The 24132-nt window shown below is 47.9% G+C and overlaps 1 protein-coding gene across 1 annotated transcript in view; it reads left to right on the top strand.

Annotated features, from left to right (window-relative positions):
* KSR2 (kinase suppressor of ras 2) overlaps positions 1-24132 on the top strand; it is a 187100-nt gene that overhangs the window by 65642 nt on the left and 97326 nt on the right. Inside the window, exon 5 of the mRNA XM_035098517.2 lies at positions 22058-22239. Coding sequence (XP_034954408.1) covers positions 22058-22239 — 182 coding nt within the window. The remainder of the gene's footprint in view (positions 1-22057; positions 22240-24132) is intronic.

Raw genomic sequence — 24132 nt, 5'->3', positions numbered from 1 at the left:
CCCAAGTGGGTTTATGGAAGCTGGAGGCCAGGGGCATTCAGAGGAGCACAGTTTAGTCCCTCCTGCTCTGAACCAGCCTTCTGCACGGCTGCCTAAATGTTTATGATCATGCCGTGAGGATTCTGGCAATTCCCTGCAGCACAAAAGGCTCATTTCAGATGCTGATCACTGATTCCTCTTTGGCACGCCTTTCTCATTTGCTTCCCGCATCTCGTCTGGCTTCCTCCGATTCTAACTTTAGTTTCCAGAAGTCACTGAGATTCTGGAGTTTGGAGCTATGTCCGCCTTGTGTGTTTGAGAGGAAGGAACAAGGAGAAAAGTTCTGGTTGGGTTTGTTAACACTCCCTTCAAAGAATCCCCGGTATATAATCTGCGGCGTATTAAGAAGTTACACTTTGTGCAACAGAAAAGAGAATAATAGATCAGTGAGACTTCTACCTTGAAATTCAACCATCCTGGGGGGAGCCAGGACAAGCAAAAGGATCAATAATTAACTGGCAAGCCTTTGATATGAAGAGCTTCCTTTTTCTAAGGAAATTTCCCCGCTTTCGGTCTTGCCCCTCAGAAGAACAAGAACATGGGGCGGCTTTCCTCGCCCCCAGCTTCTTTTTGCTCAAAGCGCAGCAAGGCAGTTTAAATCAGCTGCTCTGAGAGTTTCTGAGCTGCAGGGGAGAGTGCCTCTTCTGCCTGGGTGCTGGCTGGGTCCTGCTTAAGGGTGAAAAAGGCAAATTCCATGTTAGCAAAGTGTTGGTGTTGGCCTTTAAAGCCCTAAACGGCCTCGGCCCAGTATACCTGAAGGAGCGTCTCCACCCCCATCGTTCTGCCTGGATACTAAGGTCCGGGGCCGAGGGCCTTCTAGCAGTTCCCTCACTGCGAGAAGCAAAACTACAGGGAATCAGGCAGAGGGCCTTCTCGGTAGTGGCACCCGCCCTGTGGAACGCCCTCCCATCAGGTGTCAAAGAGATAAATAACTACCTATCTCCCGCTTGGACTACTGCAATGCACTCTACGTGGGGCTACCTTTGAAGGTGACTCGGAAACTACAACTAATCCAGAATGTGGCAGCTAGACTGGTGACTGGGAGCAGCCGCTGAGACCACATAACACCGGTCTTGAAAGATCTACATTGGCTCCCAGTACGTTTCTGAGCACAATTCAAAGTGTTGGTGCTGACCTTTAAAGCCCTAAATGGCCTCGGTCCAGTATACCTGAAGGAGCGTCTCCACCTCCATCATTCTGCCCGGACACTGAGGTCCAGCACCGAGGGCCTTCTGGTGGTTCCCTCACTGCGAGAAGCCAAGTTGCAGGGAACTAGGCAGAGGGCCTTCTCGGTGGTGGCGCCCTCCCAACAGATGTCAAAGAGGAAAACAACTACCAGACTTTTAGAAGACTTTTCAGGGAGGCTTTTAATGTTTAATAGATTACTGTGTTTTATTTTTCTGTTGGAAGCTACCCAGAGTAGCTGCGGAAACCCAGCCAGATGGGCGGGGTATAAATAATAAATTATTATTATTATTATTATTATTATTATTATTATTATTATTATTATTATTATACCTGACATTTATAAGACATCTGAAGGCAGCCCTGTTCAGGGAAGTTTTTATTATTACTACTACTAGGGATCCCTAGGAAAAGAACTGAAAATAGAACTGCTGGTATCATAATGACATTATGCACAGCTGTGGATATTGGACCGATCCAGCAGGCTTTTCCTATGTTCCTATTATTTTATCCATTGAGAATGAGGCCACTAAATCAAAGAATCAAAGCAGATACCTGCAGGGTGGCACTGCTTGGGGGCTCCCCATCTGGCTGGTCACTGTGAGAACTGGATGCTGGGCTAGATGGGCTATTGGCCTGATCCTGCAGGCTCTTCTGATGTCCTTATGTCGCACAGCATCTCCACCTGCAGAGCTAGGAGTGCCCCACACATAGCTGCCAAGTTATCCCTTTTTTAAAGGGATTTTCCCTTATGCTGAATAGGCTTCCTCGTGAGAAAAGGGAAAACTTGGCAGCTATGGCCCCACATGCCATTGTTGCCTTCAGTGCTGATTTCCAGCGTTCTTTTCACTTCCTTTCCCAACATTTATATACTACTTGGTTCATCTTCATCAAACTTTATCACAGTCGCAGACCAGCACCAGATAAAAACATGCGGATAAAGTAAAGCACATGGCAAAGAGGAAAGGGATAAAAGATACCGCTTGATTATTAAACTGCTTCACACCCTCCAACATCCCTCAGGCAAAAATAGGGACATTTCTCACTCCCCCCCAACTGACCCTCCTTGTCCCCCAACATTTTCAGTCGTCCCCCCCCCCCCACAGAGCATTTCTTATCAGAAGACGGGCGAGTGCCATCACCAGGACGCAGCACAAAGACCCTCCACCGTCCTGAGGAAAACCTTAATCCCGATTTGGCTTGATTTTATTCTTTGGTAGATTTACAAAAAGAAATAGGGACATTCTGGGACCAAATCGGAAGCTGGGATGGCTTTCATAATTCCAGAATTGTCCCTGGAAAATCGGGATGCTTGGAGGGTATGCTGCTTTGAGGATTTTCACAAAGAGTCCCCACCTCAAATCTCGTTCCCCTGTTGGGTGACCTAGAACGTTGCTGGCATGGTTGATATCTTTCGTCAAGAGGCCTGCTGGGTCTTTGATAGCCAGGGAGGGCAACCTCAGGCCCGGAGCCTCTGTAGGGCCCCACGGGTCTCTTGATCGGGCCCCCGGAGCTCTGAAGAACCAAGACCCCTTTCATTTCCTGGACTTGCTTTGCAGAGGAGAAATGGGAAGAATATGAGCTCTCCCTTCCTTCCTCCCTCTTTCCCTCCCCCAGGAAAGCCTTTTTGTTGAATCCACTGTGCATCGGACGGTAACACAGCACTGAATTAAACATAGTGGAAACCAGTCAACCTTGCCAGTAACTCTCCTCCCCCATCCATTAAATTGCATCTTTTTATTATTATCCCCCCCCCAGCATAAAATTAATTTGGGAACAACATGCCTGAAGGGCAAACGGCTCTTTGCTTCGCTGCTTCAATCTTTTATTGAACAAAGAGGCTGGAGCGAGCGCCTGCCTCCTGCATATTGCAGGAAGCCAAGAGGGTGTGAAAAAGGAATGGGCCCAGGTCAGAGTGGGAGGAGAAAGTCGGTTGCAATCCATAGCTTGGATGCCTTGCTGGAAGTTGCATTTGGGGTATGGTTGCTAACTGACCCCTCAAAAGACTATTCCAACCTGGGAGGTTCTTGTGATTATTATTATTATTATTGGTGGTAGTACTGAGAACTGCTTTTAATACTGTGTTGTAATAGTCTGCTTCTAATTTTGCAACTCACTATATGGGATGCGGGTGGTGGTGTGGGTTAAACCACTGAGCCCAGGGCTTGCTGATCAGAAGGTCGAGGGTTCGAATCGCTGCGACGGGGTGAGCTCCTGTTGTTCGGTCCCTGCTCCAGTGCTCCATCCCATCTAGCAGTTCGAAAGCACTAGTAGATAAATAGGTACCATTCTGGCGGGAAGGTAAACGGCATTTCCGTGTGCTGCTCTGGTTCATCAGAAGTGGCTTAGTCATGCTGGCCACATGACCCGGAAGCTGTACGCCAGGTCCCTCGGCCAGTAAAGCAAGATGAGTGCCATAACCCCAGAGTTGTCTGCGCCTGGACCTAATGTCAGTGGCCTTGAAAATATTTGTATTCTGGAAGGCAGCATCTGAATAATTGCAAGAAACAAATACAGTCATACCTCGGTTTAAGTACACCTCGGTTTGAGTATTTTCAGTTTAAGTACTCCGCGGACCTGTCTGGAATGGATTAATCCACTTTCCATTACTTTCAATGGGAAAGTTCGCTTCAGGTTAAGTACGCTTCAGGTTAAGTACAGACTTCCGGAACCAATTGTGTTTGTAAACCGAGGTACCACTGTATTGCTAATCTGTTCAAGGTAAAAAGCTTAACCTTTTAAGGTGACGCGCAGCCTGTTATTATGACCTTAATTAGCAGACTAGCTTGGAGAGGATTTTTTTTATTCAATTTTACAACATACATTTGAATTCAAACACTGATCATAATCATAAACATGTAGGATTCCCTGAATCCTTACTCCCCTCCACTGTTTCCATTATCAAGCTTTTTCTACTGCATCATATAATTTCTCCAGCTTTCTTTAAAAAATCTATTTTTTACCTTGGTCTTTACTACATTATAAGTGTTGCTATAATGCTGTCAAAGTTTTTAGTTGTTTACAGTGTTTTCTTAGGTAACTTAAATTGCCCCCTCCCCATTCCTTATTAAAGTTTCTATCTTCTTGGTTTCTGTTTTCCCCGGTCATTTTTGCCATTTCGGCGTAGTCCATCATATTTATTAACCATTCGTCTCTGGTTGGGTCTTTTCTTTCCATCTCTGGGCCAGTAACATCCGCGCTGCTGTCGTCTCATACATAAATAGTCTTTTCTGCTCCTTTGGTATTTCTGCTTCTAGGTCTCCTAGTAAAAAAAAAGCTTCTGGTTCCCACCCACCAAACGTTACTTTAAACACTTTCCCCAACTCATTATATATCATTTCCCAGAATGCTTTTGTTATTTTGCACGTCCACCACATATGGTACGGTAGAACATGCCTTCCTTCTCCTTACATTTCCAACATACATTCGAAGCAAGAAAGGAAGCACATTCTGGGGAGGTGATGTGTATAGATGCCAGGAGAGGATATCTTGATTAGATATTATCCTTCCTCACGTTTGTGAGTGCAGCAGAGTGCATCCCTTTGCAGCTTGAAAGGAAGCTTAGGCAGGCTAGTTTTAGCCTTTTCGTTTAAGTAATCCAGGGTGCTTCAAGGCAGACTGGATTCTCCTGGTATGCCTCCCTTTTCTCCCATTAAAACAATCACCCAAACAGTCTCATGAAAGGTAAAAGTGTTGTGGAAAGGGTAGTGGTGGTTATTGGGTTGCCTTTGTTTTTGTTTTTATGATGTGTTCTCTGTTTTTTATATTGTGATTTTTATGCTGTGAACCGCCCTGAGAACTAAGGGTATAGGGTGGTATACAAATTTAACAAACAAACAAACAAACAAACAAACAAACAAACAAACAAGGGTTCGTAGCCACCGATAGCCTTACCCTCCATGATAAATAGTCTGACCTGACCCGGTTTACTGTAAGTGAAATTTCCTAAGTTCCTTGCAAGGTGTGGTGAACAGCTTTATGCCTTATGGGGACAGGAAGCGTAATCCATCACACCCAGGCAGTTTCAAGCATTTGCTGCTCAGTGAAGGCAAACATGTGGAATAGTCCCCAGAGAGTTGTGTGTTGGGGGACAGTAATGAATGAGTATCCCTGAGGATTCTCTACAAACTGATGGTCCTGTCTCTGCCTTGCTTGCAACCTCTCTTCCATGCTACGTAGTGCTGGGGGAAAAAAAGCCTGTTGACTGGTTGTAACTTCCTGTCCCCTGAAGTGATCCTTGATCTTGTGAGGAGCAGTGATTCCTTTTATCCTGCTTAGCAAGAGGGAGAGGGGGATTATAGCATGGACATCCATGGATGGAAGCTGCAAGAAACAAGCTCCCATTTTCTCGAGGAAAGGTGAGGAACGGTTAGGGATGGAAGGAGAAATTCAGGTTCTTTTTTTTTTTTTGCATTGAAACGTCCTTAAACACTTGCATTGAAACGTCCTTAAGCACTTCCTGAAACAGGCTGTGAGCTGAAGTGCAGCAGTCCTCGCAAATTTGCAACTCCTCTGGATTTCGCAGTGCTGTTCTGCAGCCAAGCCACGAGTACCAAAAGGCATCCAATAGGGTAAAATGTATGCACTAAAATGCATGCATTGGTAAAAACAACGTGTGGAAATGTATTGCACTAGGGAAATGTATTGCACTGGGGGAAATTGCTTTGCAAAAAAAAAAGAGTGTAGATTAGGGAAATTGCATTAAAAATGTTTGCATTAGGAAAAATTTGCATGGAAATGCTGATGAGCTTTCATGAGGACTTGTTTTCCATATCCCTAACCATGTCCATTGCCCTGCTCAGAACCCATTTAAATGTCTTTCTGCCCTCTTTTAAAGTTTGACTTGCCAGAACTGGACACAGTATCCCTCCCGATCAGATTTGACTAGTAAATGTAAGAACATAAGGACAGCCTGCTGGATCAGGCCAATATCCCATCGAGTGCAGCATCCTTTTCCCATCGAGTGCAGCATAGTCATTATGGCTGGTTGTCATCAGTAATCTTATCCTCCGTGAATTTGTCTAAACTCCTTTTGAAGTTTTCCAATATGGTGGCCATCATGGGAACTCGTTCCCTAGTTGCATGGAGAACTTTCTTCCATCTGTCCCCAGTCTCCAGCTTCACCAGATTTCTACAAGTTCCAGTGTTATGGGAGAGGGAGAAAAACTCTCTCCATGCCATGCATAACTGTATAAAACCCTAACATCTTTTCGCCTAATCACATTTTCTCTAAACTAAAAAGCTCCAAATGCTACAGGGTTGCAGCTATCCCTATCACGGTGTCCCTCCTCTGCCTCTTGCCTCTCTTAACTTGGCTGTTGCCCATCAATCAGCCCCCATCATCACTTCTCTGACAGATGCTTCCAGAACCTGGCTTGACACCCGCTCATCATTTCTTGCATCCGAGACAAGAGAATGCCATTGATCGGTGGCATTTCACAGCTCCCCGGCACCGTTCTTTGATCTTGCATGAAGAATCATTTAGCCCTTGCCGTCATGGACCATTTTTACGGCATGTTAAGCAGCATCTCCTACCGCCCCCCCCACTTCCACCGTACTGGCCTCAGGGACAATGGTAGGGGAAGATGGCAGGAACAACAGCAATTCCAGCTGGATCTGGGATCCAGCATAGCCCAGGAATAGCCAAGCAAGACCCATATATATGATGGAAGCTCCATTAAAAAGTTGGAGAGCCCAGGAATGTTTCCTGACTGTATGAGCCAGACAGTATGATCCTATATGAGCCTGCCTGGGATTTGAGTTGTCCAGAGGAGACCTTTTTCTCAGTCCCACCCACTTTTGCAATCCCGTTTGGTGAGGACATGAGAGAGGGCCTTTTTGGTGACTTCCCCTGCATTGTGGGACTCCTGTCCACGAGAGGCTAAGCCGACCCCTTCGCTGCTTTCCTTTTGCTGGCAAGCAAAGACTTTTGTTTGTTTGTTCAGTATTCAGTTCAATTTCTGATGAGCATTTAAACTCCGAATGCCAACACTAACTTTGTGCAAGTAAACCAGCACGGATGTTCATTGGATGAGTTGTCTGAAAGTGACTTTTGTGAAGGAGTACTTCCTTGGTCTTGGTCTGTCTTGAATCGCTTCCATGACAGCTTGATGGGATAACCTCTTGTATTTCAAGGAAAAACTCCTCTTACGACCAAGAGGGTGGAGTGACTCCCCTATGTGGGAAGGTGGAAGCATTCAGGTCTTTTCAGTTTAGAGGAAAGGCAAGAAAGAAGTGACAGGATAGAAGTTCATAAAATTATGCATTGCATGAAGAGGGCGGAGAGGGAAAACATTTTCTCCATCTCCCATAACCCTAGAACAGGCTTCCTCAACCTCGGCCTTCCAGATGTTTTTGGCTTACAACTCCCATGATCTCTAGCTAGCAGGACCAGTGGTCAGGGATGATGGGAACTGTAGACTCAAAACATCTGGAGGGCCGAGGTTGAGGAAGCCTGCCCTAGAACTTATGGACATTCAATGAATATTCCAATATTGGACGATTCTGAACAGATAAAAGAAAGTCCTTCGTCACACAGCACGGAGTTAAACTATGGAACTCACTTCCACAGGAGGCAGCGATGGTCATCAACTTGGATGGCTGTAAAAGTGGATTAGACAAATGGATGGAGGAGGATTTTGATGGCAGCAGTCACGAAATTAAAAGACACCTGCTTCTTAGGAGATAAGCAATGACAAACCTAGACAGCATCTTACAAAGCAGAGACATCAACTTGCCGACAAAGGTCCGTATAGTTAAAGCTATGGTTTTCCCAGTAGTGATGTATGGAAGTGAGAGCTGGACCATAAAGAAGGCTGATTGCTGAAGAATGGATGCTTTTGAATTATGGTGCTGGAGGAGACTCTTGAGAGTCCCATGGACTGCAAGAAGATCAAATCTATCCATTCTTAAGGAAATCAGCCCTGAGTGCTCACTGGAAGGACAGATCGTGAAGCTGAGGCTCCAATACTTTGGCCACCTCATGAGAAGAGAAGAATCCTTGGAAAAGACCCTGATGTTGGGAAAGATTGAGGGCACTAGGAGAAGGGGATGACAGAGGGCGAGATGGTTGGACAGTGTTCTCGAAGCTATGAACATGAGTCTGACCAAACTGCGGGAGGCAGTGGAAGACAGGAGTGCTTGGCGTGCTCTGGTCCATGGGGTCACGAAGAGTCGGACACAACTAAACGACTAAACAACAACAACAACAACAACAAAGCCACAATGGCTGTGCTCTGCCTCCATGATTGGAGGCAGCAATGCTTCTGAATGCCAGATTCTGGAAACCACAGGAGGGGAGAGGGCTCTTGTGCTCAGGTCCTGCTTGCAGATTTCCCACAGGCGTCTGGTTGGCCACTGGTAGAATAGGATGCTGGATGAGGTTGTAGCCTTATCAGCTACTAAGGGTCCTTTAAGTTGCGCCCAGGCAGGACAGAGATAGTCAATAATGACACCGGGGTTGAATTCAGAGAAAGAATTTAATTCTTATTAATAAGAGACTCAAGGTGATCAGCTCACGACAAGAGTAGAGAAACACAAATTGCAAAGCTTCTTATACACTTCTTTGGGCTCCTTTCCCCCCTCCCTGTAAATGTGCGCATGCAAGGGGGTCACGCATGCAAGGGGGTCACAAGTACATATATGGATCTTCCTGTGTCCGGTCCTATGCATAAACACGCGTCAAGCTAGCAACTTCCAGCAGCCTTGAGTAAGACTATGCGTCAGGCATAGCAGCTGATAAGCCCTTCTGTGTTCCAGACAAAGCCAGCTCTTAGCCTTGATAGCAAGTCTCACTGTTACATTGCACTTTGACACACAGAGGCATAGAGGCAATTTTAAGAAGTATTTTAGGAGGAATATTGGGGGGGGGCAATGCAAACTATAGGATAACTATAGGATATTGGCAATGCAAACCATAGGATCAGAATTAACTCAATAATACAATTGGCAAACCTCTCCCTACATTGTGAGCCATTGGCCTGATCCAGCAGGCTCTTCCTATGTTCTCTGTGCTCTTGCCCCTTCCCATGTAATGTAAACCTTTATCACGTCACCCCATTCATCTCCTCCCCCTGCAAAGCCCCACACATTGTAGTCTCCCCCCATATGAAAGGCACTCTGAGCTCTTGCTCTTTTCTTCTCCATCATCTGTTTCAACACAAGGCAGCTGCAGATTCATTCTGGCTTTATGGGAACTGGGAAGGAGAGATTGCGCCCAGGTGCGACACTTGCAATAGAAAAAAAAAAGGAGCCTTAATAGGAGTTTTTCACGTCAGTAAGTCTTAAGTCACTGAACCCAATGATCTCAAAAGCCTCCTTTGGGGAAAAAAGCCTGTTATTTATCTCTTCTCAAGAAGTCCCAGTTTGCTCAGGAGCCATCTGCTAGGCAACGAGGCAGGTATCAGTACACGACGATCCTGCTTTATTGCAACACTAAGCACACACCTGCAGTCAACACCGTTTAGGGGACTGGCAAATGTCCAAGTCCCAGGCTAAGTTGAGGGAAAAAAAATCCCTTTAGCTTTGTAATTTCCAGGAAAGAAATCATAGGGGTGTTCAATAAATGATGTGCTCCTTGCAGGAACACACCTGCTGGGCATGGCACTCTCATGCTAGGGTGCCCGCTGGCCATTGTCTATACCAGGCACCCCCAAACTGCAGCCCTCCAGATGTTTTGGCCTACAACTCCCATGATCCCTAGCTAACAGGACCAGTGGTCGGGGAAGATGGGAATTGTAGTCCAAAAGATCTGGAGGGGCAAAGTTTGGGGATGCCTGGTCTATACTTTCTGGTAGGGGCTATCCAGGGTTCCAGGCAGGACTGTCTTCCAGCTTAACCTGGAGCTGCTGTGGATTGAACCTGGGACCTTCTGCATGAAAAGCAAGTGCCCTACCTGCTGACTAAACATCAGGAAAAACGTACGTTTGACTGTTGGACAGTGGTATGTCTCTGAAGGGTAGGACTCGAACCAATGGCTTCATGTTACAAGGAAGGAGATTCTGACTCAACATTCAGAAAAAAACTTTCTGACAGTAAGAGCTGTTCAGCAGTGGAACAGACTCCCACAGGAGGTGGTGGACTCTCCTTCCTTGGAGGTTTCTAAGCAGAGGTGGGATGGCCATCTGTCATGGATGCTTTGGTTGAGATTCCTGCATTGGAGGGGGTTGGACTAGAGGACCCTTGGTGTCCCTTCCAGCTCTACAATTCTATGATTATATGATTCCACCTCTCTCCTAACACCAGAACTCATGGACACCCTGTGAGGCTGAGTGCTGGAAGATTCAGGACAGATAAAAGAAATGACAGAACTCCCTTCCACAGGGGGCAGTGATAGCCACCAACTTGGACGGCTTTAAAAAGGGGGTCGTACAAATTCATGGAGGAAAGGGCTATCGTGGAGGAAAGGTTATCTCCTGCTTGGACCTCTGCAATGTGCTCTACGTGGGGCTACCTTTGAAGGTGACCCGGAAACTGCAATTAATCCAGAATGCGGCAGCTAGACTAGCTAGCCTGGGAGTGGTCGCCAGGACCACTTAACACCGGTCCTGAGAGATCTACACTGGCTCCCAGTACGTTTCCGAGCACAATTCAAAGTGTTGGTACTGACCTTTAAAGCCTTAAACGGCCTCGGTCCTGTATACCTGAAGGAGCGTCTCCACCCCCCACCATTCAGCCCGGACACTGAGATCCAGCACAGAGGGCCTTCTGGCAGTTCCCTCATTGTGAGAAGTGAGGTTACAGGGAACCAGACAGAGGGCCTTCTCGGTAGTGGCACCTGTCCTCTGGAATGCCCTCCCAGCAGATGTCAAGGCAATAAGTAACTATTTTACTTTTAGAAGACAACTGAAGGCGGCCCTGTTTAGGGAAGTTTTTAATGTTTAATGCTGTACTGTTTTAATATTCGGTTGGAAGCCACCCAGAGTGGCTGGGGAAACCCAGCCGGATGGGCGGGGTATAAATAATAAAATTATTATTATTATTATCAATGGCTGCTACTGCTTGCTGGGAATTGCAGGAGGGGAGAGCGCTCTTCTGTTCAGGTCCTGCTTGTGGGTTTCTCTTTGGGGCATCTGGTCGGCCGCTGTGAGGAGAGTACGCTGGGCTAGATGTCCCATGGGCCTGATTCAGTGAGTGCTTCTTGCGATCTTGTCACTCACCAAGTCACAGGTGCCCTTAACTGATTGGGGGTGGGGGGGGGTGGGGGCAGCAGGGAGGGGAGGAAAGCGCAGGCAAGATTAATTGACTCGGCTTAGCAAGGTAAAGAAGTTCAAAAGTTTGCCTTTCATTTGGGCGCTCGGTAGGGGATGAGCGCTAAGTCCCTCAAACCAATCACTGGGAGTGCTAATAAGCCTTGATGAGTCCTGGCATCAAAGGCCTGGCATCAAAGTGGGGGCACCACTCTGTGGTCGGGGTTGAGGCCAAACCAAACCCCTGCTGCTGCCAGTAGAAGGAGGATCAGATTTGGATGAAAGCGCCATGGATTTGATTATGTGGCTGGATGTGGCCCTGACTGCCCTGCAGTTACCTCCTATATATTTTCGGTAACTAGGCAAGCTGTGGTTGTGTTCAAACTCCAGTTTACGGTGCACTTACTGTGTTTCCAGCGCCGGGTCTTTCATCCATGTTTGGACAGTGTTTTCCAAAACGCACATCTACACTGCACTTGGATCTGCCAGCCCCGAGCTGCTTTGAGCAGCTGCGATGATCTATGGGCCATGCCGGCTGGCCAGGCATCCCCCTTTGTGGGTGGGCACGTGGCACAGCTCAGCACAACGCCACTTGGCTCCTGGCAGGGTGTTGCCCTGGTGGTGGCAGCAGCGAGGGCTGGGCTTTTGTGGCAGGCTCCACCCACCCTCTGTGCCCTGCCCCCTAGTGTGCGTGTGCATGCACCCATCCCGGGCACCAGCAAACCACGCTACACCACTGCCCTCCCTTCCCTGTGAAACAATTTCTGGCATCATTCCTAAGCACTCCCCGTGGCTGTGAAGTCAGACTGGTTTTAGTCCCTTTGGATGCATAAGAGACTTAAGGCATCTGTGTAACATTTGCCTTACAGATATACGAGAGGGGCATAGCGTAGACAAATGCACTCCTTTAAGTAAATAGCACAGGAACTGCTCCAGCACCAGATCCCTGAAGAGAGAGCCTCTGCCTTCCACGCTGAAGTTGACCTCCAAGTCAACTCACAGCTAGGGATCAGGGAGGAGGCCGGAGAAGCCAGCATTTAAAGGCAAATCTGCCTGATTCGCAATGTCCACAACAGCACGCAAAGCAAAACGCAGGCCTCCTTTGAAATCCGCTCTTGCCTGAATCTTGCAATGCAGCTCTCCAACGAAGAAAGGCAGGTGCTAGGCTGAAAGGAACACAAACATGGATCACATTAGCGGAAGTGGTGTGCAAAAAGGCATTACGTTAAGGAGAAATTGCCTTGCAGAACTGTGTATATGAGGAAAAATTTGCACTAAAATGCTGGTGAATTTTCATCAGCTCACCCCCCCCCCTTTTAAGTGCAAACTGATGTGGAGAACTGAACTTCAGAAGGGGGAAAATGAAAAACTGAGAGAAATAGAAATTGACAGAATTGGTCACCTCTATTCACAGCCAGCAATCTCTCTCTCTTTTATTCTGCCTTGGTTCGGATTGTTTATCTCTCCTCCTAGCTGCCTCCTTCTAGCTAGGGAAGGAAAAAATCTGTCTATGTCCAGTGAGCTAATACTTTTGCATCCCACTTCTGTAAAAGAAAAAATGGGGGAGGGGAAGCTCACTTGAAAATGTGTCTTTGCAGTATATATTTACACTTTTTTTAAAAAATGTATTCCCCCCCCTCAATATATGCATGCATTTGAGCCACAAATTCCTTCCGACACAAGAGTCGGTTCTTATTTATTTTATTTATTTTTACATTTACATCCCACCTTCCCTCCAAGGAACTCAAGGTGGTGTATGTAGCTCTCCTCCTCTTCATTTTATTCTCACAACAGCCCTGTGAGGTAGGTTAGGCCAAGAGACAATGACTGACTGGCCCAAGGTCAGCCAGTGAATGTCATGGCTGAATGGGGATTTGAATTCTGGTGTCCCAGGTCATAGTCTTTACATATGATCTATTATAAACAGATTCATGCAATAATGTGCACCTGTGCCTAAAAATACATATGTGCTCAGTACCAAAGATCCTTCTGAAGTATACATAGCAAGAGATGGGAAGTTTATTTATACTGTACATTTATTTCATAAAATTTAAACAGTGCTTGATTGTAACCCCCCCCAAAAAAAACCCTCAAAGTGGCTTACAAAGATGATAAAACAATAACATTATCAGTAAAAACAGTTAAAAACAACTATTTAAAACCCCGGGGCGGAGGCGGGGGGGGGGGGACCGACCCGTGAATTCAACCATAAACTAAAAAACAGATTAAAATACCCGTCAACTTTCTACAACATTCTGGAGAGGCTGGTCTAAACAGCTAATCAAGAATGCGGCAGCTAGACTGGTGGCTGGGAGTGGCCACCGAGACCACATTAACACCGGTCCTGAAAGACCTACATTGGCTCCCAGTACGTTTCCGAACACTATTCAAAGTGTTGGTGTTGACCTTTAAAGCCCTAAATGGCCTCGGGCCAGTATATCTGAAGGAGCGTCTCCACCCCCATCGTTCTGCCTGGGCACTGAGGTCCAGTGCCGAGGGTCTTCTGGTGGTTCTCTCCCTGCAAGAAGTGAGGTTACAGGGAACCAGGTAGTGGCACCCGCCCTATGGAACGCCCTCTCACCAGATTTCAAAGGAAAAAACAGCTACCTGACTTTTAGAAGACATCTGAAGGCAGCCCTGTTTAGGGAAGTTTTTAATGTTTGAAGTTTTATTCTGTTTAATATTCTGTTGGGAGCCGCCCAGAGTGGCTGGGGAAACCCAGCCAGATGGGCGGGGTATAAATAATAAATTATTATTATTAATTATTATAAACAAACAAGTTTTTAGCAGGTACTGAAAAGAGTAGAGTGAAGGCACCTGCCTGTTGTCAATAGGCAGGGAGTCCCAAAGTTTGGGTGCTGCCCCATGGAAAGATGGATTTCTTGCGAATGAGGAAGGTCTTCTGTGTGCCATTTATAACAGAGCAAGCTCCACAGATGGAAGTGGTCGAGTGGACATCTATGGGGCAAGGTGATCTCTTAACTAAACTGCAACCCTATATCTGGAGAGAGAGGGGGGGCAGGGGTCTGCTCTTAAGTAGCTATGCCTTCTCCTGGCCCACTCCATTGCATGCCCAAGGCTACAGCCGGCCTTTTGTTGGCCTTCACAGCAATAGAGGCAGATGAATGATGTCAGGCATTGATCATCATTCATCCCCCCCCCTCTTTAAATTTATTTTCCGGAGAAGGGTGGGGAGAGGAGGGGGTTATGGGGAAAATCTCTGCTGAGAATCACTCATCCTTCCTAATAATGAGAGCTGTCACTGGCGCTGCTCCCTAGGAAATGATTTTCTCGGTAAATATTTAGCCTGTAACTGATTTATGGGTGGAGAGAGGGAGAAAAAAAGAGGAACCCTCCTGAAACTTTGTTGGGCTATGAACAGGGCTCCAGGGAGCGGGGCTGAGCACGACATTGTGGGGATGTGTTTGTGTGCGTGCTGGGGGTGTATCCCCACTTAGCTGTCCTTACCAGGCCTGGTTTGGAGGCTCCAGTTGGTGCAAAGTGCCGTGGCTAGACCGTTGGTGGGGACAGTCCATTGCTAGGACATAACCCTGGGGCTCTGGGGCTGTGATTCCCGCATTGCAGGAGGTTGGGCTCGATGACCCATGGGGTACCCCCCGACTCTACAGATCTATGATTCCATGCTGCAGCGGGAAGCCCACAAGCAGGGTCCTCCACACCTGCAATTGCCAACACCTTGTATTCAGAGGCATACTGCCTCTAACATCGGAGGCACAACATTGATGGGTAGCAGCCATTGATGATGGAGCCTCCAACTCCATGAATAAAATAATAAGTGCACCAGAAAAGCCCTGCTGGGTCTGGCCAAGGGCCCATCTAGCCCTGCATCCACTTCTCACCATGGCCAACCAGATGCCACAATCAGAAGCCTACAAGCAGGATCTGACCGCAGCAGCACTCTCCCCACTGGTGGTTCCCAGGGGCTATCCATAGGCACCATGTCTCCTCAACCAGGAGAAGAACATACTCACCATGGCAAGTGGGACGTGAGTGCAATGGAGCTGTCCCCACTTGTGATTCCCCCAGCGACTGAGACTCAGAGGCATATTGCCTCCCAACAGCGGGAGCTATTATTTCCCATCCCCCTGTCTCTTTGGGACCGTGAATCCAGGAGTGTTTGTGGCTTTGAGGACCGCTGCCGTCTGCTCCGACTCTCGGATCTCAGGCCCGGAGCGCCTCCCTCTCGTCTCGCTCTCGCATGGAATCGCAGCTGCTTGTAGAGATGAACACAAAGGAGTCTCTTGACATGACAGTCCTTCTCACAACTTGTCACCAGCAAAGCACTTCCAGCCCGCTTGGTTTTCAGAGTTTGTCATTGAGATCTGAGGTGCTGGATGTGCTGAAAGTGTGTGTGTGTGTGTGTGTGTGTGTGTGTGCCTCTTCTGTGGGATGTGTGAGACTGATGGCGTTGTTGGTGCTAATGACCCAAAACTGAGTGATAAATGGGAAGATTTTGGGAGAAGAATATGAGCTTCTGCAGAGTCATGTTCGTAGAATACATGCTGCAGAAAGGGGTTGGGCTGAAACTGGAGACTCAAGAAGGAGGGGTTGGCCTGCCCAGTAGAGAATGAGAAGTGTGTGTGCTTTTTGTGGTGGCTTTCAATGACTACTAGTCACATTGCCTATATTTCCCCTCCAGTATGCCTTTGACTTCCAGGGACTGGGAATTACAGGTGGAGAGTGGTGCTTGTCATGAAGACCTCTGAATTTAGCAGTGGTCTAGAGATCAGCTGCAGGGGCACCAGAACCCATCTATATAGCAGACCTCCAACAATATAATTATGTTGTCTGATTTTTACTCCTTTTCATGTTGTTGTTGTTGTTGCTGCTGCTGCTGCTGCTGTTGTTGTTGTTAGGTTTTCTTTACTGCAATTTGTACTTTTTAGTTGCATCAAGCTCCATTTTATCATAACAGCATAAGGAAGTAAAATGCTCAAAGTGATCATTGAAACAATGCTGAGAAGTGAAAGATGCTTAATAAAACTGGCAGCTGGATTCCAAACTAGTCCAAATTCCTGAACACCCTTCATAGCCTGGTCTGCACCAATACCCCAACCCACTTTTGGAGTAATCTCACCTGGGTGTTACAGAAGCATGGAGAAAAGTGACGGAATCTGGTTCTCTCGGGGAAGGCTGTGGCAGAGTGACAGGTTTCAGGGGGTCCTAAGCAAAGTGCCAAGCATGACCCCTCGATCTGGACGCAACCCACATGTAGAGTTGGGGGCTGAAGGGACACCAGGTGGGGAGCCAGGTCAGGTCCAGGGCTCAGAGCTGACAGATGGACATTAGGAGAACCCAGAATTACTTTGCAGACCACAAGGCCCTGTAAAGCCACAGTCAGGACCCCCTACAGACACCTTTACCTGATGCACTAAATGCCCCCTCGGCACCTCACTAGACCAGGGGTACCTAGCAGGTGGGAGCCTATGGAATGGAGAAGGAGCTCCCATCTTCAGGCCAGAGGTCCTGAAGTTCTCCACGAGCTGAAGGAGCCTGGAGGATATAGCTTGGAGGCAGGAGCTTGAAAGATCTCATTCTGTGCTCCACCTCTCTTGGGGAGAGGTGAGTCATTTACTTGGAGCCATCCATGGCATTGTTTTGGACCAAAATATGGCAGCACTCTTGCTCTCTCCCCCTTTCTGTGGTTTCCAGCAACTTGGATCTAGAAGCGTAACCATAAAGGTGGAACACTGCCATCAGGACTAGTAGCCATTGATAGGCTTCTCCTCCATGAATTTGTCATGAATCATCTTTTGAAGCCATCCAAATTGGTGGCCAACTCTTGTCTCCCGCGAGAGCAAGTTCCATAGTTTAACTATGTTCTGCATGGAAGTCCTTTCTTTTATCTGTCCTGGTTCTTCCAACATTCAGCTCCATAGCATGCCCACCAGTTTGAGGGTTACCAGAGAGGGAGAAACAGGTTTCTCTGCCTGCTTACTCGATGCCATGCACCGTTTTGTCCACCTATATCATGCTGCCTCTTACTCTCTTTAAACTAAAAACCCTGAGCCTGCTGGATCAGGCCAATGGCTCATCTAGTCCAGCAGCCTGTCCTCACACTGGACAACCATATTCCCCAATGGGAAACATGTAAGCAAGACCCAAGTATGAGAGAGAAAGAGACCCCCCCCACTTTCTCCAGGCCAGGCATAATGTTCTAATTTTATAGCATGCACCTTCTTCCTCACCTTTTCTTGCAACTAAAAAGCCCTGACGCTCTCATAGGAGAGTGGCTCCATCCCCATCGATCATTTGGGTTGCCCTTTTTCAGAACCTTACCCAGGAGGTCCCAGAAAGGTGGTGGCTGGGCCTTGGCCATAGCATGGCTATTGTTAGGACAGCGTGAATGATCGTGTTCCAGCTGGCAGGGGTCACAGGAGGAGTAATGCCGGCCACCGAGCCTGGAGGTTGCGCAACCTCCCTTTGATTCAATTGTCCTTTTGGCTAATGAAAACAATTGGCTGCAGTGGGTCCCCGATCCAGCACAAGATGTGGAATTGAGCGTCACATTTTCCTGTGCTAGGAAACAATTAGCACATTAGGGAGAGGTTGTATAATGCTTTTTCTTTCTCTTCCCCGCTCACCTCCCTCTTTCGCAAGCTACTTTGGCCGGCTCTGGAGGTTCTGCAATGCAGTCATTTCCTACGGAGGGCTTCTCCAGATGCCCCGGGATCTGACTGGCATGTGCTGCCAACAGGCACACAGGAAGGATGTCTGCTGTTGGCTGGGAGGGCAAGCACCCGGCACCATCACCTTCCCTTTGTGTGACCTTTTAGGGCTCCTTTCTCTTCTCTGCGCTTACGAAACAAAATGAGTTGGGATCCTAAATCTGGAACCTGAATATAGTTTTATTTCTAATGCAGCCTTTCGTCCATGCGCAGAACGACACTATTTGCGTAGCGCCGTCGGTGCATCATGCAAGAATGGGGCAGTTCGTTGTGGCAAAGTCAACAAGGGACCCTGGTACACATTAATCATCACCAGCAGTTTCATGCTGAAGTCTCCCTAGGGAACTTTTTGTTGGTCAAGACACTGAAATCCAGCTCTGAGGGCCACCTGGCGGTTAACTCATCTCAAGAAGTGAGGTTATAGGGAACCAGCAGAGGGCCTTCTCGGTAGTGGCGCCCGCCCTGTTCAGAGAAGCTGTTAAGGTTTAATGTTTTTATATATTCAGGAAGCCGCACAGAGTGGCTGGGGCAACCCAATCAAGATGGATGGGGTACAAATAATAATAATAATAATAATAATAATAATAAATATAAATATAAATAACAACAATAATAATTTATTATTTATACCCTGCCCATCTGGCTGGGTTTCCCCAGCCACTCTGGGTGGCTCCCAACAGAATAATAATAATAATAATAATAATAATAATAATAATAATAATAACAATAATAAAGCAACAAAACATCAAAGATTAAAAACTTCCCTAAACAGGGCTGCCTTCAGATGTCTTCAAAAAGGCAAATAGTTTTTTTATTTCCCTGACATCTGATGGGAGGGCGTTCCACAGGGCCGGCGCCACTACCGAGAAGGCCCTCTGCCTGGTTCCCTGTAGCTTCACTTCTCACAGTGAGGGAACCGCCAGAAGGCCCTCAGAGCTGGACCTTAGTGTCTGGGCAGAACGATGGAGGTGGAGATGCTCCTTCAGGTATACTGGGCCGAGGCCGTTTAGGGCTCTAAAGGTCAGCACCAACACTTTGAATGGTGCTTGGGAACATACTGGGAGCCAATGTAGGTCTTTCAGGACTGGTGTTATGTGGTCTCGGCGGCCACTCCCAGTCACCAGTCTAGCTGCTGCATACTGGGTTAATTGCAGTTAATAATAAAGGTAAAGGGTAAAGGGACCCCTGACCATTAGGTCCCGTCGCGGACGACTCTAGGGTTGCAGCGCTCATCTCGCTTTACTGGCCAAGGGAGCCGGCGTACAGCTTCCGGGTCATGTGGCCAGCATGACTAAGCCACTTCTGGCGAACCAGAGCAGCGCATGGAAATGCTGTTTACCTTCCTGCCAGAGCAGTACCTATTTATCTACTTGCACTTTGACGTGCTTTTGAACTGCTAGGTTGGCAGGAGCTGGGACTGAGCAATGGGAGCTCACCCCGTTGCGGGGATTCGAACCGCCAACCTTCTGATCGGCAACTCCATCAACCCTTGTGAATCATTCACGCTTGCTACAGCTCCCACCATGATGATGGGTACCTGCTTTAGAATCTCCAGCTTCTGATTACATAATGTTTTTTTTTGTTGGGGAGGGATGGGGGCAAGAGGGTGTCTGCTAACCATCCTTCACTTTTAGAGATCCTATTTCAGCGAAGCATTTAATACTGTGCTCCATCAAAGCCAGCTTACAGGAGTGTGCTCCCCGATCTAGGAAGTTAACAAGGTTTTTGCTTAGAGCTCAGCATCACTGCTTGGCTGAACTTGCACGGTTCGAAGGAAGGCGGGGGGAGGGAGAGCTCTCCACAAAGAGGGAAATTGCCTAGGAGACAGAGATGGATTGAGGCGGCTATTCCTAAAACACCTGTCAATTGGGTGTAGGGGGCAGGAGGAGGCGCAAGATGTATCATCCCAGTCTTGACATAAATCAGGGTGTTTGCAGGCTAGGCAAGATAAATTGGGAAGAGTTAATGGAGAAATAGCTGAGGAGAAATGGCCCCAGTTGACTTTGTCGGGGCTGCGTTCCAACACCCGTTTCCTTTCCCGCCACAAGAGGGCGGAACGCGCTGCATTTGAGCCCTCCTGGTTCCTGCTAGTGAGGATGCCCCCTATTCCTGTATAAGCAACAGAGGCTGAGATGGGGAAAGAATTCTGCTCCCAGAAATTCTCCTTTGCCAACGCCAGGGTTATCTCTGAGCGAATATTTCTCAGATATTTCTCAGACCTGCTGCACAATATAACAGTGTTGAGTGCTGAGTTTTAAACTAGCAATAATCGTGCCTCATATTAATTTCATCAGCCTATGTTCTAGTCAGGCTCTCTCCCAGCACACTCCATTCCATCCACCCTCACACCATAGCTGTCAAGTTTTCCCTTTTCTTGCGAGGAAGCCTATTCAGCATAAGGGAATTTCCCTTAAAAAAAGGGAGAACTTGACAGCTATGCCACTCCCTCTCCCTCTCCCTCCCTCCCTCTCTCTCTCTCTCTCTCTCTCTCTCTCTCTCTCTCTCTCTCTCTCTCTCTCTCTCACACACACACACACACACACACATTTATACACCACCTTTATCTCCCAAGGATATCAAGGTGGTGTACATGATTCTCCTCCCCCCCCCCATTTCATTTCATCCTCACAACAACTCTGGGAGGTAGGCTAGGCTAAGAGATGGTGACTGGCCCAAGGTCATCCGGTGAGCTTCATAGCTGAGTGGGGTTTTTTGACTTCTGCTCTCCCGGTTTCTGTAAACCTGGGACTGTCCCTGGAAAATAGGGACACTTGGAGGGTCTGAGATCTGCACCGTTCTATCCCATTAAAAGCTCGAGCAGACAACTAGAACACCTTCTGTCTGGCACCTGCAAGAGAGCTTCCTAGAAGCTTTGGGTGGCTGACCACTGTCAGAGGCAGGATGCTAAGCTAGGTGGGTCCTTGGACTGCTCTGTTGCAGCTTCTTGTCTGTTTCCTCTGACCTGGCCTCTCCTTTACTTGCATGTGGTTGTTGTTGTTGTTTTCCAATCCATGAAAACTACCTTGCTTTTCTGTGTATGAGACGCCCCCATGTATAAGACTCCCCCTATTTTGGGGGACTCAAATTTAAGAAAATGGGGGGAGATGGCACAGAGTTGTCGAGCTTTTCTTGCGGAGGATTGCCCAGAGTTGTTGAGCTGTTTTTGTGGGGGGTTGCTGAAAATAACTCACCCACATGCGTCTCAAAATCCGCCTCCCGTCTGTCCCATCGCCAGCAGAAGCTGCCAATCGCCCAACTGCTGGAGCGTCAGCCAATCAACACCACCCATTGATGCAGCAACAAATAACACGCACAACAGCCGCTGACAGCAACCAATCTAACGTCCACCCTATGCCCTATCCCATGTATAAGCTCACCCTCACTTTTTAGCATTATTTTTTAACGAAACAAACATAGTCTTATACACAGGCATAGCTGCCAAGTATCCCGTTTTCACCGGGAAACCCCCTTTTTTCCTACCGTTTCCTGGTGGTCTCCCGTATAGGTTTTTATCCCGTTATTCTCCCTTAAATCCGCTTCTGCTGGCGGCCATTTTTCTGGTGCCACTTTGCCCTTCTATGGGCACCAGAAACTGGCGGCGGCGGCACTGGAAGTCGCTTCTACGTGTGTCCGGAAACGCATAGATGCAACTTCCGGTGGCGCTTTGACCTTCTATGGGCACCAGAAAATGGTGGCGCTGGTGCCGGAAGTCGCTTTTACACGTTTCCGGTCATGCGTAGAAGCGACTTCTGGCACTGACGCTGCCATTTCTGGTGCCCATAGAAGGGCAAAGCGCCGCCGGAAGTTGCGTCTATGCAACTTCCGGTGTTGCGGGCTTCCGATCCCAGATTTTTCCGTCCAGGACTTGGCAGGTATGTACATGGGAAAAGTACGGTATGCATTATCTTCCTCCCATTGTGGTTCTTCCTCATGCCTTACCGTCTCCTTTTCCCTCAGAGCTAAGAAAAAGAACAAGCCGCTGAACCTCAAGATCCACAACAGCGTTGGGAGCTGCGAGAACATCCCTGCCCAGCGCTCCCCGCTTCTCTCAGAGCGTTCGCTGCGGTCTTTCTTCGTCGGACACCCGCCTTTCCTCCCTTCCACCCCTCCTGTCCACACGGATGGCACCTTCTCCACTAGTAAGTCAGCCCTGGCGTGGGGCTACAGCGGAAGAGGAGGAAGGGGGGGTCTGGTAATCATGCCAGGGTGTAGGCCCAGATAACCCACTGTTGTCCTTTCTGATCCTACAATGCCATAGAATTCCATGAGGGTTCCTGGGGGCTGGCGAGAGTCTTTCCACACAGGCCTGGCCTCCAGAACTGGCTTTCGCTGCTCAAGGTGGAATGAAAGCAGCCACGTTTCTAGATAACAAAGCCCAACCCATTTTTTTTTTGCAATGGTTTGTTGGTTTAGAGAGCGCCCCCAAAAAACGCTGATCAGCCACGCTTAATTCCAGTCCCTAGACTATAAAGTGCCATTCGTTACACAGCCAGCAAATTTATTTATTTCATAACATTCATGCCTGGCAAGACGGCATGGATGTGGCCCAATCAGCTTCTAAATCTGTCCCGCAGACGGTCCGGGAATCAGCCTGTTTTTACATGAGTAGAATGTGTGCTTTTATTTAAAATGCATCTCCGGTTATTTGTGGGGCATAGGAATTTGTTCATGTTGTTTTTCAAAATATAGTCCGGCCCACCACATGATCTGAGGGACGGTGGACCGGCCCACAGCTGAAAAAGGTTGCTGACCCCTGGTCTAACCCTCTCTTAAAGCCATCTAAGTTGGTGACCACCACTGCCTCCTGTGGGAGTAAGTTCCATAGTTTAACTATGTGCTTTCTTTTATCTGCCCAGAATCTCTCAACTACATCTGTATAGCAGACCTCCAACAATATAATTATGTTGTCTATTTTTTTTTACTTCTTTTTAAATTACCTTTGTTAGGTTTCCTCAGCTGTGATTTATATCTTTATTTGTTAGCTGTCTTGAGTCTTATCTTATTGTAACAAGGGAGGATATAAATGCTCAGAGAAAGGAAACAAAACAATTCCAAGTAGCACTGGGTGAAAGATGACTGAACCGGTAGGTCCCTATTCATAAAACTGGCAGCCGTATTCTGGACTAGTCCAAACTCCCAAACACTCTTCCTAGCCGGCTTTACGTGGATAATGCATTTTTTAAAAAATTACTAATCTACTGTAACTTGGACATTACAAAAGCATGGAGAACATGTCACTATGGCCAACAGCAAACAGGAGCACTTTGTGCTGCAACATCCTGTTGTTGGATCCACTTCTTTATTTATAATACAAATGATCTTATATATAATATAAATGATCTTGCCGTATCAGGCCAGTGGCCCACCTACTCAAGCTGTCAGGAGTATGGGCAGGAGTCAGGCTCTGGGGCCTGTAGTGCTTTGCAGGACTGGGGCCTGCCTCAGCTTGTGCTGGAGAAGCAAGGAGTGGCCACTCAGGTGAAGACCTCAGCTTGTGCTGGAGAGGCAAGGAGTGGTCACTCAGGTGAGGCCACTTGGTACCTCACTGCACCTGGTGGCAGGAGCTGGGAGGGATAAAAGCTCAGCATTTCCCTTCAGCTCTTTGCCACAGCAACGCTATCCCTGCCTGGTTGCCTCTGGCCTTTTGCTCCTTGGACCCTTGCCTTGCCGACGCCTTGACCCTTGACGCTTGGACTCTTGCCTTGCCGACGCCTTGATCCTCGACCCTTGGACCTTTGCCTTGCCGACGCCTTGCTCCTTGACTCCCAGACCTTCGCCTCTGCCTTGCTCCTTGACCCTGCGACTGCCTGCTGCTGGACCCTCAGCCCTGCACCTGTTCCTGCTTCTACATCACCATCTTGCCTCTGGTCCTGACGTCCTCAGCCAGGGCTTCAACCGCCCGCCGACCGGACCGTGACACAAGCATCCTATTTGCACAGTGGCCAACCAGATGTCTGTTGGAAACCTTCAAGCAGGACTGAACACAAGAGCCCTCTCCCCTCCTGTGGTTTCCAGCAGCTGATATTCAGAAG

The sequence above is a fragment of the Zootoca vivipara genome, chromosome 17, assembly GCF_963506605.1.
Source record: "Zootoca vivipara chromosome 17, rZooViv1.1, whole genome shotgun sequence".
Taxonomy (NCBI): Eukaryota; Metazoa; Chordata; class Lepidosauria; order Squamata; family Lacertidae; genus Zootoca; species Zootoca vivipara.
Note: the sequence above shows the minus strand (reverse complement) of the source record. Positions and strands in the feature narration are given on the sequence as shown.